Raw genomic sequence first — 16855 nt, forward strand, 5'->3', positions numbered from 1 at the left:
ATGAAACATGCTGCATAAGGAAGGGAGAGAAAAACCCTAGAAGAGGTTGGTTTCAAAGCTAGGATTGTTGTGGTGCACTTCTGGACTCTTAGAGCCAATTCTTAATTCAGTGATAGAGCTTCTGCATGAGGTTGGGTGAACTGCATTTTTAAAATATGGCCATTAGGTGTGTACTTCTCATTTTCTGAGTTCAGACTCTTGGGACCGATTACTGTCAGCTTTGAAAACACATGATAGCACTGAAATAGATTGAAGTTGTACTTTGTACTGACAAAGTGCTGTTTAATTGCTCTATCCTCTGAAGAGAGACCCAAAGCATCTCAAGTCAAGCATCTCTAATTATGGGCAATCCTGATGCACATCACTGTCTCACTTTGCTACCTGAAAACAAGGATCTTAAAATTGTCTGATGGAGGTGCTGTGAAGTGGATTAATTAGTGTAAAGAAATAATTCAGGCACATAATAGTGAACAAAAGAGAAAGAGGTTTTCTAGTTGTGATTTTAGATCTAGGTGCTGTAAATTATAAGATGCCCCATAGTGAACAGTGAGGATGAAATGAGCTATTGAATGAGTGATCATTTCAGTGTTAGCAGTGTCAGTCCTATCCTCAGAACAAGGAAAAGATCCTCTGGAAAAAAAATAAGGTGTGATTGGTTAGTGGAAGACGGTATCATAAAGCATCTGTGTGTAGGGGTGAGAGAGATGCTTTCATTTCTTGATGATTAGAGTTTACTTTTATATGGTAATATTCTTTTGGTGCAGTGTATGTGTCAGTTTTTTATACCAGCTGAAAACCAGACATTCTATCATGTGAAGCTCAGGTTGTAATTGTATATGTCATGGACAAAGTAAGCTTGAACCTCTAATTCTTCTGTACTGAACTGGTGTTGGAGGAACGTAAAAATGCATATCTTGTTAATGATTTTTACAGATAACTGTTGACAGCAGAGGCAGAGTGAGTCAAGAATTAGGTCTTTGGACCTGTGAGTTCTCAGTCAGGCTCTAGGAAGGTAGGACATGAGTTGGACTCTGGTTCTTGTGGGTCCCCTTCCAACTTTGGATATTCTATGAATGTTTGCAAAAGAGAAACATCCTTTAAACATGTTTGCTGTAGGCGAAGTGTGTGGCAACTTTATTGGTAAACTTGAGCAAGTTTCCAGTGCAAGCAGATTTTTGAAATATGATGCTTCTCTGTCATTCATAATATTAGTTTTTCTTCTGAAGAGCAGCAAATCACATCCTTTGTGCTAGGGGAGAAGAGCCTCTTATCTGTCCTTGCCACATTTCACCTAAGCTGTTGCTGATACCTTTCTCTTTATCACATGAGCAGAACAATGCTTCTTTTTCCCATTTTAATTTAAATCAATTCTCATGCATGAAGAAGAATTTAAATGTGGGAGTTGACTAGAAATACAAGCGTTTGTACTGTGAGAGCATTTGTTCTTAACAATGTCCCTTAAATTGCCGTTGTTTCATCAGGTGTGCTTCCGTAACCTGAAGAAATTGATTTGTCTGAGGGTGTATCTACACTGCATAATGTAATATGAAGATAAATGAGCTTGCTCAGAAGCAATATAGTGAGGGAGCACCACAAGAGCTAATTAGTCTCGGAAGTGTCCTGCCGCTATAGAGAGCAGGCACACCCTGAATAAGTGCTGTGTAGACCTCTGGATTTCTTGAGAGACAGCATATGGCAGTTATGGTAGTTGACTGTGTACAGAGGGTTTTAGGTTTTCTTTATTTAAGTAGTAGTGACTGTTGAATATCAGTTTGGACTTAGGTAATTCCTATGGAGGTATCAGGCACTGTGGTGTGGTGGGGCTGAGACATGGTTTCTGTTTTCAGCTCTGTCATTAACCTTTTGGGTGAAACTGAGTGGGGTATTGTACCTCTGGGGTTAGCAGTAATGGGTACTGGCAACTTCTTTGTGGAGTGTTTGAAGATCAGTGCTGAAAAGCCTTATGTAAGGCATGTTGTTCTGGGAAAAGGTGATTAAATATTTGGTCAAGTGCTTAGAAAGAGTCTACATCATTAGAAGCCGCTTCATATCAACTGGATTTTGTTGTATACCAATTAGAAAAATTGGTTGTGAGATGCTAAAATTGAGAGTTTTGTTAATCTTACAAGGATAGTTTTTTTAGTTGATACATGCCAGAGGGCAGCAAATAAAATGTTCTGCCTTTGCTGGCTAAGGAATTTGTGATCAGCAAAGCTAATAGTAAGAATTATCATTAAACGGTTTACTGTTTCAAAAGTTAGTGTTCTGGGATTTTGGGTAAACCCAGGTAAACTAAAAATCTTTTATTTAACAGTCAGTGTTTAATAGCAACTATACAATTTACCAGTATTGGCGCCTTTGCTTGCTGTAGCTGTGGCATTAAGGTGGGGAGAAGCATGCTGTTGTGATAGAGGCTTCCAAGCATTTTAGTGTTTGAACATGGAAATTAACATCTTCAGCTAGCTCTGATATGTGAGTGATTGGGTGGCTTGGGGGACTGGAAAGAGCTTTCTTCAAAGGTCATAGGAACTATAGGAGGAAAAAGATCTCTGTAGCTGTGTAAGGGAGAAATGGAAAGGGAACAGATAAATAGGCTGAAAAACAGTAGCAGAGTTCATAGGTGTGTTCACTTCTTTTTTTTCTGCTGTCAGTGGAGGAGAAATTCAATGTTGACATTAGAGTGCAAGAACAGAAGATTGTGGCTGCAAAGAAAATAGGAATGCCTAGTTCACTCTCAGTACTGGTTGTTAAAAGAGACTAAAGACAGGCTTTTCAAATCTCATTTCCTTACATATCACCAGTGATAGCAGCAGTAGAAGCGTTCAGCTGTTCAAGACAGTGTCTCCAGCGCTTCAGAATAACTTGTGTACCACTAGCAATACAGGTGCCACATCTTGGAAATATCTGACAGGCAGCATTGCAAGGAATTCAGCTGTGGGAGATGGAAGAAGAGATGGTGGAGATCAAAATATCTGTGCAAGTATCTACCTACATAATCCAGATGAGTTGCGAGCTGCTATTCTGTCTTGAGAGGTGTTGGCAAATGAGCAGTGTAAGTGGTAGGGGGAAGTCTTCTGTGCTTACTGAAAATCTTGGCTTTTGGAGGAGGAGGAAGGTTGGTAATGGCTACTCTTACTTCTCATGGGGTGGAAGTATGTGTTCTTGCTGTGATGAGTGGAAATAAAATTTGTGTCTAGTAGGGCTACCTGCTGACTCAGTGACCTATTCTTGGGTTTCTTCAGCTCATCTCCCTGATCTCTGTATGTGTGGATTGTTCTTTGAACTCTTTAAATTCTGGTTTCTTCTCTCCATTTCTCCCTCTAGCTCCTAATTTTCCATCATTTCTCATGGGATCTCTTCCTATATGTGGTTATTTCCGTTAACTCTGCAAACAGCTTTCTTAAATGGCCCATTCCTAGCTTTTGTTGCAAATAGACTTATTTCATCAGTAAAGCCTATGTCAGGTACAGAATTTAATTTTGTGCATATCAAGCTTATTTGAACAACAACAAAAAAAGTTCCCTTTCTCATGAGACCCCAGCTGGAGCACTGCATTCAGCTCCGGGTCCCCCAGCATAAGAAGGACATAGACCTGTTAGAGCAGGTCCAGAGGAGGGACACAAGGACACAATGTTGGAGCATCTCTCCTATGAGGAAAGGCTAGGAGAGCTGGGGATGTTCAGCCTGGAGAAGAGAAGGCTCTGGGGAGATCTCATAGTGGCCTTCCAGTACCTAAAGGGGGCCTACAGGAAAGCTGGGGAGGAGGGACTCTTTGTTGGGTAGTGTGGTGGTGATAGGACAAGGAGTAATGGCTTTAAACTAAAAGAGGGTAGGTTTACTTTAGATATTAGGATGAAATTCTTTACTCTGAGGGTGGTGAGGCACTGGAGCAGGTTGCCCAGAGAAGCTGTGGATGCCCCATCCCTGGGGGTGTTTAAGGCCAGGCTGGATGGGGCTTTGGGCAACCTGGTCTGGTGGGAGGTGTCCCTGCCCATGGCAGGGGGTTGGAACTGGGTGGGCTTTAAGGTCCTTTCCAACCCAAACCATTCTGTGAATCTTTGTACACTGGCAAAAATAAGGAGGTATCACCATGAACAATCAAAATCTAATTTTTAATTTTGTGACATTTTCTCATTTACTTAAATATTTCTGCCATCAGTAATGTTTATGAAATCTCATGATTTTTGAAGAGGACAGTCTTTGCTAGTTACAAAAATTGGAATGAAAAAAATCAGAAGGCCTCACTTGTGTTCTTAGCTCTTGTTGAGCCATGAAGGGTCAGAATTTTAATGACATTAGTGTTTGACAGCACCAAAAGCTGCTTAGCATCTTTTAAAAAAATCTTGTATTTTTTTCAATGAAATTATAAAACCTATTTCTTTAAAAGTCTACTTCTAACTATCCATTTCTGCAAGAGAGACAAATAAATGTCAGCATTTCAAGGTGCTATAAAGACAAACCTACTCAGAGCGTGCAGATCCTCAGACAGAAATGCTGCAGAAATGCCAGATATTACTACTAAGTATTCAGACAGCTAATGTCATACTCTCTTTAAGAATCAAAGTAATGAAGAAAAGAGGTTGACAATTAAATCTATAAGTCTGTTATCAGTTTGGGAGGAAAAAACAATTTGTGATGACTTTTATGGCAACTTAATGGCATGTTTTTGAAAAGTATAACATAACAGGCAAGAACTGTGATGCAATTGTACAGATAAATTGTGGCGGACAGTTCATTTTATTGAAGAATACTTTGGCTATTTTGTTATCTCCTACACAACAAAGCTATTGATTTTTTTGTTTTGTTTTGGTTAAACTGTAGCTTATACAAAATCTTTTAAGGTGGTGTTTTTTTGTTTTTTTTTTCATGTTCCATATGGGTAGCATCTTTCCAAAAGGATGTTACGGCTTTTGTAAAACTAAGTGTTGCATATGTATGGCAAAATTTTGAAATATACAATAGAATATAATGAAGAAAGCTATAAACATATTTCCAAAGTGAGATATGAAGTAAGAAGAAAGTTCTAAGAGTGATTTTTAAATTTATTTTTATGAAGCAAATGTAGACCATAAAACTTAATATAAATTTTAAAGGACCACACCAGCCTTTCTGGAAAAGAATTGGGGGAGAATAGTAACATTTTGTTATTATTGCCAACTGTTTGTTGGCAAAAATAAAAACATGCAAGAAGTTTAACTATTTTAAAGAACATTTAAGTTCTTACTGAGAAGTAAACACTGGAAAATTCCTCTGTTTTTGAGTATTTTTGTTTTGTTTTGTTTTTAAGTAAAAACACAAAGGTGAACCCCTAACAGTGCTTCAAAGTCACAGGAAAGATTGATTTCTCTAAAAATATCCAAAGTTCTTTGAACTGTGTATATATGTACATTAACCTTTAAAAAAACCTGAAATGAATAAAAAAAAAAAAAAAACAAGCTCTAATGGTTTGTGAGTCATACACTGCACCAGCATACCAAGAATGTTTATCCTTGGAAGGTAACACATGAACATTATGAAACAAAATTGTTTTAAGATCTTCAAATGAACTGTATGTGTCCTGGTCTTTAGTTGTCTTTGACAATATAGTTTTTTCTTCTCTAAATATAAGTGAAAACTTGCAATAACGTTATCTAAAATTTGATTTCTAAATAGCACTTAAAAGAGTGATAATTTTTAGGTTTTGTTTAAAAACAATAGAATGAAGTGACTTAATCTTTTAAAATTTAATACTGTAAAGGGAAAAACCTGTGATGAAATTTTTTTATTATTATTTCCTAAGTAATATATTTTGTCTACCCATGTAGACTAAGTACTTCTAGATGAGAATGTAACTAATTCTGCCGATACTACAGTGAAGTCTTTGGGAAATGTCTGTAGGTGTCAGAGGACAAATTTAGGGAAAATGTCTGTATTTCACATGTAGCAGTATAAAGAAATAACTGTAAGCATAAGCCTTGTATGTACATGGGAACTGTTGAGCTATTAAATTCACCCACTATATTCTAGTATTATGGTCTAATTTTTTATGTATCCTAAGAGTTTACTTTTCTTTTATCATTACTGTGCTTTGAGCAGATGTTTTTTATTGAACTATTTATTGACACTTAGGGTTTTTTCTTCCCTGAATAGTGAGTGCATTTTATATCCATCAATGCATAGGAGTAGCCGAAATTATTACTTACAATATGAATTTCATCACTATAATGCGTCCCAGTCACACAGCTCCATTAGATATCTCTGGAGTTCCTCATCATCTCAAGTCTTCTGTAACCTTAAAACAATTGTGGATTTTTTTTTCCTTCCCTCCCTCATTGCTCTGCTTTCATTTATCATGAATAGTTCTAATACAGATCCACTATTACAACAGTTCAGAGCAGATGGGATTTCCAAAGGTACTCAGCACTGCTCTTAATTCAGTGGAAGCAAATTCAGCCTAATAGTGGAACTTCTGAAATCCCCAAATCTGAACATGTCACCTTCAAATTCTTTGCATCTGTTTGTACAAAGTTTAAGATTTTGCTGACACATTTGACAAGGAGCTCTTTTACTACAGTAAGGTGTCAGTGGATGAATTAGACTTGTGATAGACTTGTGAAAAAAGAATCAATTTTATTCCTGGTTGCCAGTACTTCCAATGCAGGGTCTTTTCACGTGGCTCATAAGGTGATCAGTGGAAAAAGCCCTTCTCCTACACTCCTGGGAGCCTGGAATTTTTTCACATCATCGTGCATTTTTGGGATTGGATTTTATGTCTCTTACTACTGGGTTTAAAATCGATTGATCTCTGTTCTTCCCTTTTCCTCACATTAGCTCTGAAGAGATCAGGCAGATGGACTAGATGATGTTTAAGGCCCCTTCCAACTGAACTATTCTATTCACCAAGTCACTGTGAGGACCCTGTTTCTATCCCCGTGTGTGTTTGAAAAAAAAATCTGTTCCACTGAGGTCACAAACCAAATGTAAGATGGTAGGCAAAGATGCTGTAGAGCAAAGAAATGAGGGAAATGCAATGAAAGATACTGCATCTTTTAACTGCATAACATTATTTACTGTAAGATGTATGGCAGAACTTGTAGGCTGTGCTTGTTCAGCCTTCTCAAATCTGGGGTGCTCGTAGCAGCTCTGCCATAATCTAAAATATAAAAAAACCTGTTTAAATTCTGCCAAACTGCCTGGGCTGTGTCTGGTATCTGGAAACTACCTGGAATTCTCATAGTCATGTGTTTTTTTTTTTTTTACTGTGTTTGCTCAGCCATCCTAGATTTGCCTTTTTAAGTATTTTCAGAAGCCTTGCTGTCACTATTCTACAGGATGTGGCCATGGAAATGAGTTTTTTTGTTGTTGTTATTTTTTGTCTGCTATGGGACATCCAGTGTATGTTTAAGCTGTTCACGACAGCACAGGAAAAAAGGATGTTGTTCTCATGCTTGACAGAAATGGCTTTTTAAAGCAAGGTGGTTTTGTATTTGTCTTGATCTGCAGGTTAATTCACTGTAAAATTGTAGGGTGCAAGAGCTTCCTTTATTGAGCAGGGAGTGCTGTATGAAATGCATTGCCTTTGCAAAGCAAGGATAGGCACTGTTTGAACAAATCAGCAATGTTCTTATTAAAGTATTTACAGAGAGTGGGGTCTACTGCCCTGCTAAAAGTCAGCTTGGTTTTTAATCTTTATAGTTGTTCGAAAGAAATTGCAGATCTTTTACTGGTGAGGTAAATATGTTACTCTCCCTTCCACAGCCTTTAAAACAAAAGACCATCTTTTAGCAGAGTGATGGAGACTGGCAATACTTACTCTAAAGTGACAGCTTCAAAAAAATACAAGAGATTTGTTTGCAGTGGAGTGTCTTGTGGAGTCATAATTCCATTGAATGTCTGCACAATGACAACATTCACAGTACAGGGGTCCTTTTCAATGGTTACCTTTTGGCAAAGCAGTGCGGTTTGCTGGCCCTGAATCCTGGGGACATGCTGTGTTCTGGTTCTGCTGTCCCTCACCTGGTGGCTTGCAAAGCAAACACTAATTTAATATTAACTTTCATTTAACGATAAGCAAAGGGCTTAGTTGTTGCATGTGTTAGGATTGGTGTTAAATTACTGATTCAGGAGAAGACAAACTTTACAGCTTTGTTGCTTGTGTAAGTGGTTTATTTTCCGCAATGAACAATAAAAATGGTTCCTCTGACTTCTATTAATGTGCCCACTTGTCCATGTGGGCCTGGACTCTCTTGCATGAAGGGATGCTGCTGCAAATGGTTTAGCATGGTGGTTGGTGGCCTCAGCTTTGTGACTAAATGAAGGAATGTGTTTATAAGATTAGCTAAAGCTAATATGCAACAACATTAGTTGTCAAATATGGCATTAGTTCAGTATTTCTTTCTAAAAAAGAACATTTGAAATGATAATATATAGAACATTGCTAACATTTTGAAATCTCAGAAATACCTTTTATGTAAGATTGCTTGCAGCTCATTGCAGATAAACTGAAATCAAACTTGTCTATTGAGATAACAAACTGCCCTTAAGAGATATCTGTAGTGGATTTAGTCAAAGATAACATCATGGTTCTTGAAATTTGCAAGTTCTGAACAGTGACTTGCAAGGAGATAATGTGACATTGCTTCCCCTTCCTTATATCTGTCATTTGCTTGTTAAAATCAAAACCTGAGAGTATTTCACTTGGGAAGGTTTTTGTTTCTACTTAAGCACATTTTTAGCTGGTATGAATACATTTGCATAGTGGCTAATAGTAATATATAGGAAAGAAAGCGATCGGGTCTGCAAATTCAGTATTTGTTTTCTTCAGCTCCCTTTTTGGATATGCAAGTTAATTCCTGACTTGTACAAATCACTCGTGTACAACATTAAGAAGGATTTTCAGTTAAAATTACTATTATCTTTAAATTCACTTCTTTTTTAAAGAAATTGAATTTATCAATTTATTCTTTCTTTCTCATCTTTATGATTATGAAGGAACACTGAAGTTTTGGTCTTTTTTTTTATTGTCAAGTGATTATATTTAATACATTTTAAAAAACCTGTCTTTAATACCGTAAAACCTCATTTACATGAAGAGACAAAACAATTTTCTACATTTGTTTGTTCATATAAAAATAAACTAGCCCAAATTTACTTCTCTCACAGAACTCTTATGAGAAGATAGGGTGTTCTAAGTGTTTCCAGTTTGTATTTTTCTGTTAGACTGTTTTTGTGTTTATTTGTTAGAACATTTGGCAAAAACTGTGGAGAGCAGTAGAGCAGCAAATTTTCTCTGATTCAAAAGCATTACTTCAGGCTCCAGTTTCTGGAAAATATTGGCCCTACTATGACTCTGAAAATAGCAAGCTGCTGTTAAACTGTTTTTGGAGATGTTGAAGAAAAGCCACATGCCTCCTGGGAGCTTTTTCAGATTTAAGGTCCCCATAGCCAGGTGTTTTCCTGCTCAGCTAGGGTTTTTGCTGGTGTTCCCTTGTGTGTATTGCCTTTTCTGTCTAAAATGTACCGGTTCTGCTGATACCTCTAGGTTAACAGGGACAGAGGGGAAATCACACCACTCAGAGTAGCTGTAGCAGGGGCTTGAACTCCTGTACTCACGTGGGGGGAGCCCCTGTGAGAAGATGGTAGAGTTTAGGAAATTTTGAGGGGCGAGGGAAGAGCAAAGGATCATCAGTGTGTTCAGCTTACTATAGGGTGCCCTGAAAGCACATCACCCCCCTATGATTTGTGTGTGGTGATGAAGTGGAAGTTTTACCATTAAACAGAATCTTTGCCAACGCATTCAGTACCTTGTCTTGTTCCCCCCACCACACTCCCTATGAGCTGGATTTCCAAACCATTTGCTTCTCTGGCTCACCACATCCCCTTGCCGCCCTCAGGCCAACCTCTCAAGGCCCATGGTGTTTGCCTCCACATGCTGCTCTGTCTCAGGCCCACGTACGTGTCCCCAGGGAGCTGGTGGGAGCCAGCCGCTCGGCAGGGACGGCGCTACGTGGGAGCTGGCTGGAGCTGTGCTCACACCTGGCAGCATGTTACTGCTCATGGAAGTGCACTTCACGCTGCTTTTTAACCAGGGCTGCAAGCCTTATATTGAAGTGAATACAGTAGTTCCAATTTTATGTGTGTAGTTTTAGTAGTAAAAGGATGTGTAATAAGAAATACATGAGCAAATAAAATAGCACAGTTTATCGAAGAAAAGTCAGCAGCGAGAGACTGCTGCTGTAATGCAGCAGTTCTGATAATTATGTGGCTCATAAACTCAAAAGCATGTGCTTGAGCTGAATATTACTGTGTTTGAGTTGATAAGTCCAGAGCAACGGTATATTTCCTGAATTAATTTGCCAATTTACATATATTACTACTCCTGTGAAATTTTGAAACTCCTCGTTCTAGCAGATACTGTGCATTATTGCAGCAGAATTCCCGAAACATTCAATTTCTAGTGTGTGGATGGCTTTACTTAGCTAGACCTTTTTGTAGTTATATTTTATAACGATCTAAGTTCATTTAGTTTGTTGATATTGTTGCAGAACATCTGTAGTGTATACAGGATGTATGCTTTGATGCATACTGTGAGAGTGTTTCAGCTCTAACTGCATATCCAAAACCTTTTAAAAGGAAATCTCAATGAGTCCCATGGGGCAAAGTAAATTATTACATGTGGTGAACTCTTAAGTCATAGACCAAGGTCACGGCAGTGAGAGTGTATTTCAAAAAGGTTTTATCTGTGCTTGGAAAGCAAATGAAATCTCTCATCATTAACTTTAGAATTCTAGTTATGAGAGGATTTTCACTAGAGGTGAAAGATCAAGTTCATGGCGGACATAATGGAGTCTGAAAAGTTCTTTCTCAGACATAATACCAGGGCATGAAACATTCACTGAGGTTTTCACATCATCAACGGGGAGTTTACAACCTCTAATCCCGATACTGAAGATGAGAATTATTGTAATTATTTGCCATCCTTTGTGGCTTTATTTCAACCTTTTTAAATGAAAAAAACACTTTTTTAATAATGTTGCAAAGACTTTTGGAAAATTTCGTAGCTTTTCAGCTATGTTGGTCTCTGTTACAGCATAAAGGCAAATACCTTCCTTAGTTAATAACAATAGTTCTTTCCTTCAATAGAAATATAATGTGGTAAACCTGAACAACGTTCCGGTCCCAACGGAATTAATCAAAGCACACTTGCATACAGTAATAACGGTATCCCTGTCCCGATCTGTTGATAGTCCACATAAAAAGAGACAAATATTGCAGTGAAACAGGGCAGAAAAGCATGAGTAGAACCGAGGTCTTCAGTGACCCAGACCATCATCCTGTCAGCAGAAATAGATATTCATTTGTCAGTTTATTCAGCAGACTTCTACATTGCTTCTAGACTTCACATGTGTGCATGCATGCATTTGAGTGATAGCAATGAGCAATAGAAATCTGCTCAATAGTGCAGAGTCTGAACTCTGTTACTGTGTCTTGGGAATGGTTTGGCAAATATCCCTGCCAATAACAGCACTCACTTGTTCACAGAGTTTACAGTGCTCAATTTGTTTGCTTGCAGAAGGGTTGAAATTTGCCAGGGTTGTGCTGCTTTTATAAGTAGAATATTAAGCAACCATATTCAAAAATGAAACCCTTTGTATTTGTACTCTGTCACGGAGGTTACTGAATTTACAAGAAGGTTTCATCTGTAGTGATTCAGTCCCATTTCTATGCCATTTCCCATCTAGATAAAATTCAAGGTTTGTGTTCTGTTTTCGTAAATCCTTTAATCTACTTTATGAAGAGGCATTTATTAAAAGGAATATTTGTTCCCTGAGTTACAGCTATAAATAACAAGGAGATGTATTTTTAGCAAGTGATACTTTAATTTCATTGAAAATACGAAAACAAAACCTTCTTTCTAGAGAATTAGCTTATACCTGGAACTAGAGAAAGCTTAAACAAGGAATGCCTATTAGGTTTCATTTTACTTAAGCAAAGTACTTCCTTTCAAAATGAATGTGTTTTTAGGGAAACTTTTCATACATTCAATATACACGATTTCGTAAAAGTCCTATGACAAGAGGAAGCATGAGCTGGATTGACAGGTTACCCAGAATTCAAGAAATGACAACATTAAAGTTAGATTGGAATTGAATTTTTATGTCTATGGATATATTTTATGATTCTGTTTTTAAATTGCATGATCGCATGCCATTTTCAAAAACATATCCTCTAACATATTTTTCTGTAATGTTGATGTCACGTGTTATCTTAAAAGTACTTGCTATACTTTCATTATCCAAATGGTACAGACTATCTGTGTCAAGTGAGACTTTTTATATGGGTTATGTTCTCTAAGGTGTACATTTTAATAGTGTAGTCAATGGCCTCTCTTATACATTTTCTCTACAGCCAGCAGTGCAGCCTCTTTTGTATAGTTGTGGGGCATTTCTATTTCTAAGCATAGACACAAACTTCTGTGACCTACCAATGCTAGCACATTTTTGCTATTCATACCACCCATGTCGATAACTTCTGCATGGCTTGATTCTCTGCAGTTTATGATCTGAGAAAGTCAGAACAATAGATGTTATTTGTAAGTATGGCATACCCAGAAAATACGCAGTGTTGTAAAATGCTGTCTGCAAATCCCTTCTGAAAATGAAGTAAAGCCACAAAGACATCTCTGCTCCGTAAGGGGTCTGCTGTCATGACCGCTTGAATAACAAACGTCTGCGTTGCTACTTGTGGTTTTTCAAACCTTCCTGATACTCACAGTAGTCATCAGCAGATAACAACAAAATACTTACCTTGTGCTCACATTTCGTTGTTTTAGTTGATTCCTCAGCATTTTACTTTTCAGTTTCCTTTGTATTACATTGACATTAAATCAGTTTGTAACATTTTTCTCTCTTTTTAAATAAAGGTACATTCAAAATAGTAGCCTCTGCCTTAGTTCCAATTACCTTGTTTTATTGAAATATGAATTGTAGAATGTTACAACACTTTATAGCCCAGGTATTTTGTGAGTCTGAACTCTCTGAGTCGTAAACAGGATTCAGATGTATTCACAGTTTTTTTTCTTTAAAGCATGCACAATTTCTTTCTTGTCATCTTATCAGTGCTGTTATGTTTACCACCCTGTCAGTCTCCCCTTGCCCCAGTATTTTTGCGTATTATTCACTGCATCCCCTGTAAGCATTTTGTCATGTCTTTAAATGATCACCCTGATTTTAATTTTCCTCCCCTTTCAAATCACTAGCCAGTTCCAGCATGTTGTTTGTCTTTCCTTACTAATACGCAGGCACGCTGAAATCTGCAGTAGACTATTTCCCAGCTGCCCAGACTGCTCAGTCCTACTAGCAGTCAGTGCTTCTAACTTTCAAGAGTATTTTACTTGAGCAAATCGCTTGCTATGCTAGTTTATCATAAAGTATCTGGTGAGGTGGATGGCTAATTTAGCAACACTTTCAGTACACTGTATTCATGGTTTCTTTATAAGCTCTTGTGGTTTTTTTTTCTTGTTTTGTTTTGCAAGTGGCAGGGGGCAAGAGAGTCTTCTCATACTCTGTAATAATTTTTTCGCACCTAATGCAGATCTGCCATACAAGCAAATTTTAAGGAGATTTCCTGTCTTTCAAACTTCAAGCTCCTGAATTGTGCAGCGCAAGGCAATGGAAAATTTAATTTTGTCAGGTTATTTCTGCCTGTGGAGCATATTGTAATATGCTGAGACTTTATTTTGAGCCATCTCTCTTCTTAGATGTTTTTACAAAACTAGAAATAGTTGAATTTTGTTTTCCTGCCAATTAGCACATGCCAGCTGCTACAGAACACCTGTGCTGCTGTTGAGGCTACCTGGAAACTTGTGCCTGATTCTTCTCTTTCATCTGAGTGTAAATCAGTTATGTGTCTGTTGAAATCAAAGCAATGGGCTGAGTAAGTCGGAGTAAGACTTGCAAATGAAAACTGGGGTCTGTATGATTCACAGTAGGTGGATTCCAGCAGTAGTATTTGGTCCTAACTAGTCTCATTAAGCAAAAGTGTGCAGTTGATGTAAAACACTAGGTGGATATATAAATAAGTATGTTTTTGCATTTTTGCCCACTGTATTCTCATTTTGTTACTGCCATTTTGTAAATGGCTTTGTTTCAAAGAAATGAAACTGTGCCTATAAATTTAAAGTAGAAAATTGGAGACAAGTATCAGTATTGTTCATGCCATGAATGCTTCTGAAGGCAGAGCTGTATTTAAGTGTATTTCATTAGGTCGTAGAGTAACCATATTTATCTTTCTGTAGGAAGTGTCTTTGTCAGGAAATACCACCACGCTTGCCCTGTGCTATCGCCTTATGCAGGTATTAGAGGCGTATAAAGACATCTTATTAGCTGATGAGCGGTTTAATTACAAGACAAGAAACAGCTTTGAGTGGAGGAAATGTGGAATTCTTCCACCTCCATTCAGAAGCCTATTCCCTTCAACCTTCACCGGAGGTAAAGGAAGCCTCCAAAACCTGGGTGAATTTCATCAGAGTTGTTTATGGATGTTTTCTCCAAGGTTTGCTCATACATACAGAAATAAACTATCCAAATGAAGAACTGCATAACGTACGTGCAGTCAGCAGTGAACTGTACAGTAATACTGTTAAATGGCTTAGATTAGGAAATAAAGAGAGGATGTAACAGTTGTATGCACAGCATTTCATGTACATGTTGAAATCAGGAGCCCTAGATAGACATTAGTACTTTGGAAGGATTAATGGATCTGCAGTGAGATCAATGCTTGTCATTAAAAATACCGTTCATGAACTGTTTTTCTGTAGACTGACCACGTTCTTGGAGAAGTTCCACATGTTGTTCAAGACATTACTGATATCCAAAATGGCTTTTCCTCTGTCTGTTCCACTGTTATGTCAGATATATGGAAGGTATTCCATTCCGTTTCCAAATTAGGAGAAGTGTTAACGTGAATTTTGTTTGAAGACCTTTTTTCTCTGGAGTTTACTTTCATATTTGATTTGCCTTTGTATGGATATATTGGCATTCCTGTCATGCTGCTGTGCTCACTTCTTCCAGCTGCTGACTTTTTGGAGAACGGCTGTGGGGGTTTTATTTATTGTTAGAAAACCTCACTGAATAGCTGTGATTTTCTGATGGATAGTGGAAGACGGCATTAGTTTCCACTGTTTGGATACCCATAGCACCTTAATTACTACTCAGAGTAAACCGAGGAGTATTTACTTGCTGAAACATTGGTTTATTTGCTGTTGGAGTTGTGGTGATGGCATATGGCTTTGAAAATATGTCTGTTGAATGTATGTGGAGTTGTAGTAGTAGTATTTAAGATGATCCTATAAAAACATGCTTACTTTCAGACACTGCAAGAAATCGTTGTTAGAATCTATGTCTACATCCTCTGTATTTTTCTGTCTTTAATACGTACGATTAGTAAGGGGCTCGCTTGCTTAATTGACTAACCATTTATCTTCTGTATATTTAGTGAAGTGATCTTATATATTCATGTGTGGAATATTGTTTGTTGTTGTTTTAAAAGGAGTAGGGAAGGTAAGTGTGAAGGATGCACCATTAAGGGTTCTGTGGCAAGCGAAGACAGCAGGTTTGTAATTGTTTACAAGGCATAAAATACCAAAATTAAAAGTCCACATTGTACTTATTTTCATTTTTTTTTTTGTTACTTATACTGGTGCAGTCTTCACTGATGTAGTCACATGCTATTTTTTAAACATGTAAATTTGACCTGTTTTACCTCAAATGCTTTTCTTATTACACTGTAGTTTGGATTGTTCTGCAATAGATGATGTACTAGTAAATACAGTATAAGTTTTTAATGTAGTATTGTGGAATATTTTATGAGTTTTTCTGACTTGTTTCTGTTGTGTAAAGCTGCATAGCTACTTGCAAGCTACAGCAGTCATAGAAGGCATCAACTAAACTGTAACAGGCTGACACAGCAAAGCTTTTAAGAGAAACATCTGTTGAGCAAATATTTTATATAGACAGCATACAAAACAGTTTGTGTTGTCCTGGTGTTACTGGTATTGTAAAATTTGTTTGGACAAATCCATGTTCATTTGAACAATGTACCTGCTTGGTGAGAGGAAGCAGGGACAATTTGGAGAATTGGGAGCATTTAATTCAGTCATATTCAGGAAAAAAAAAAGCATCTTTTTGCACATCTCACAAGTATGCTGAACTGCACAGAAGTTTTTTTTTTTTAACTGTCCTCATAGTGTAACTAGAAGCACAAGTTCTTTTCTTCTTGATTCAAATATTAGAGTGCATTAAGAAACTGCTAAAATACATGAGAGCAACTTTTTAGCACCACTTTTCCCACAGAGGAATGCTGTAGATGGTAAGAAGCAGGGTATCTGTGTTGTAAGAAATAAGAAGATAAAAGTAAAGTAGGGTGCTCTGTAACAGCCTGGTCCTCAGTTCAGCACACGTTTTTCAAACTGCTTCTGTCTGTAATACTCACGTAAGTTTTTGGCAAGGATTTGTTTACTTTGGGAGCTGATGCAATATGACAGAGTATTCAGAGTTTTGGGCAAAGCTCTGTTCTGAATGCTTTGAAAGTACCTTGAAATGAGGCTAAGTTAGATCATACAGGCCTGTATGATATCTTGGGAGAGGATTAGATTCTGCATTTTGTTAGTGCCCCTTTTAACTTGCCTTTGCTGAGGGAAGGGAAGAAAAGGTGTGGTGGTGGTTTTGAGTCAAGAAGTGATCTCTTATTACTGCTGTTATGTGCCACCCCTAGGTTTTAAAAATGATGCTGCTCAGAAGTATGTGTCTGGGATGATGTTCATGTTATGGGCATGCTTACCGTCCTCAGAGAAAGATGTGTGAGATTTTTATTTTCT

At 37.6% G+C, this 16855-nt stretch overlaps 1 protein-coding gene across 22 annotated transcripts in view; it reads left to right on the top strand.

Annotated features, from left to right (window-relative positions):
• Positions 1-16855, top strand: part of SLC10A7 (solute carrier family 10 member 7) — a 180673-nt gene that overhangs the window by 14378 nt on the left and 149440 nt on the right. The window contains exon 4 of one of the 22 annotated variants that reach the window (XM_083834716.1): positions 934-997. The exons of 20 other annotated variants lie outside the window; for them this stretch is intronic. Coding sequence is in view for 1 of the 2 variants with exons in the window: in XM_083834723.1 (XP_083690849.1) it covers positions 934-1008 (75 nt within the window). In the remaining variant the exon portion in view is untranslated. Of the gene's footprint in view, positions 1-933; position 16855 lie in introns of those variants that run through there. One more of the 22 variants, XM_083834723.1, reaches the window with a different exon arrangement.

The sequence above is a fragment of the Anser anser genome, assembly GCF_964211835.1.
Source record: "Anser anser genome assembly, chromosome: 4".
NCBI lineage: Eukaryota > Metazoa > Chordata > Aves > Anseriformes > Anatidae > Anser > Anser anser.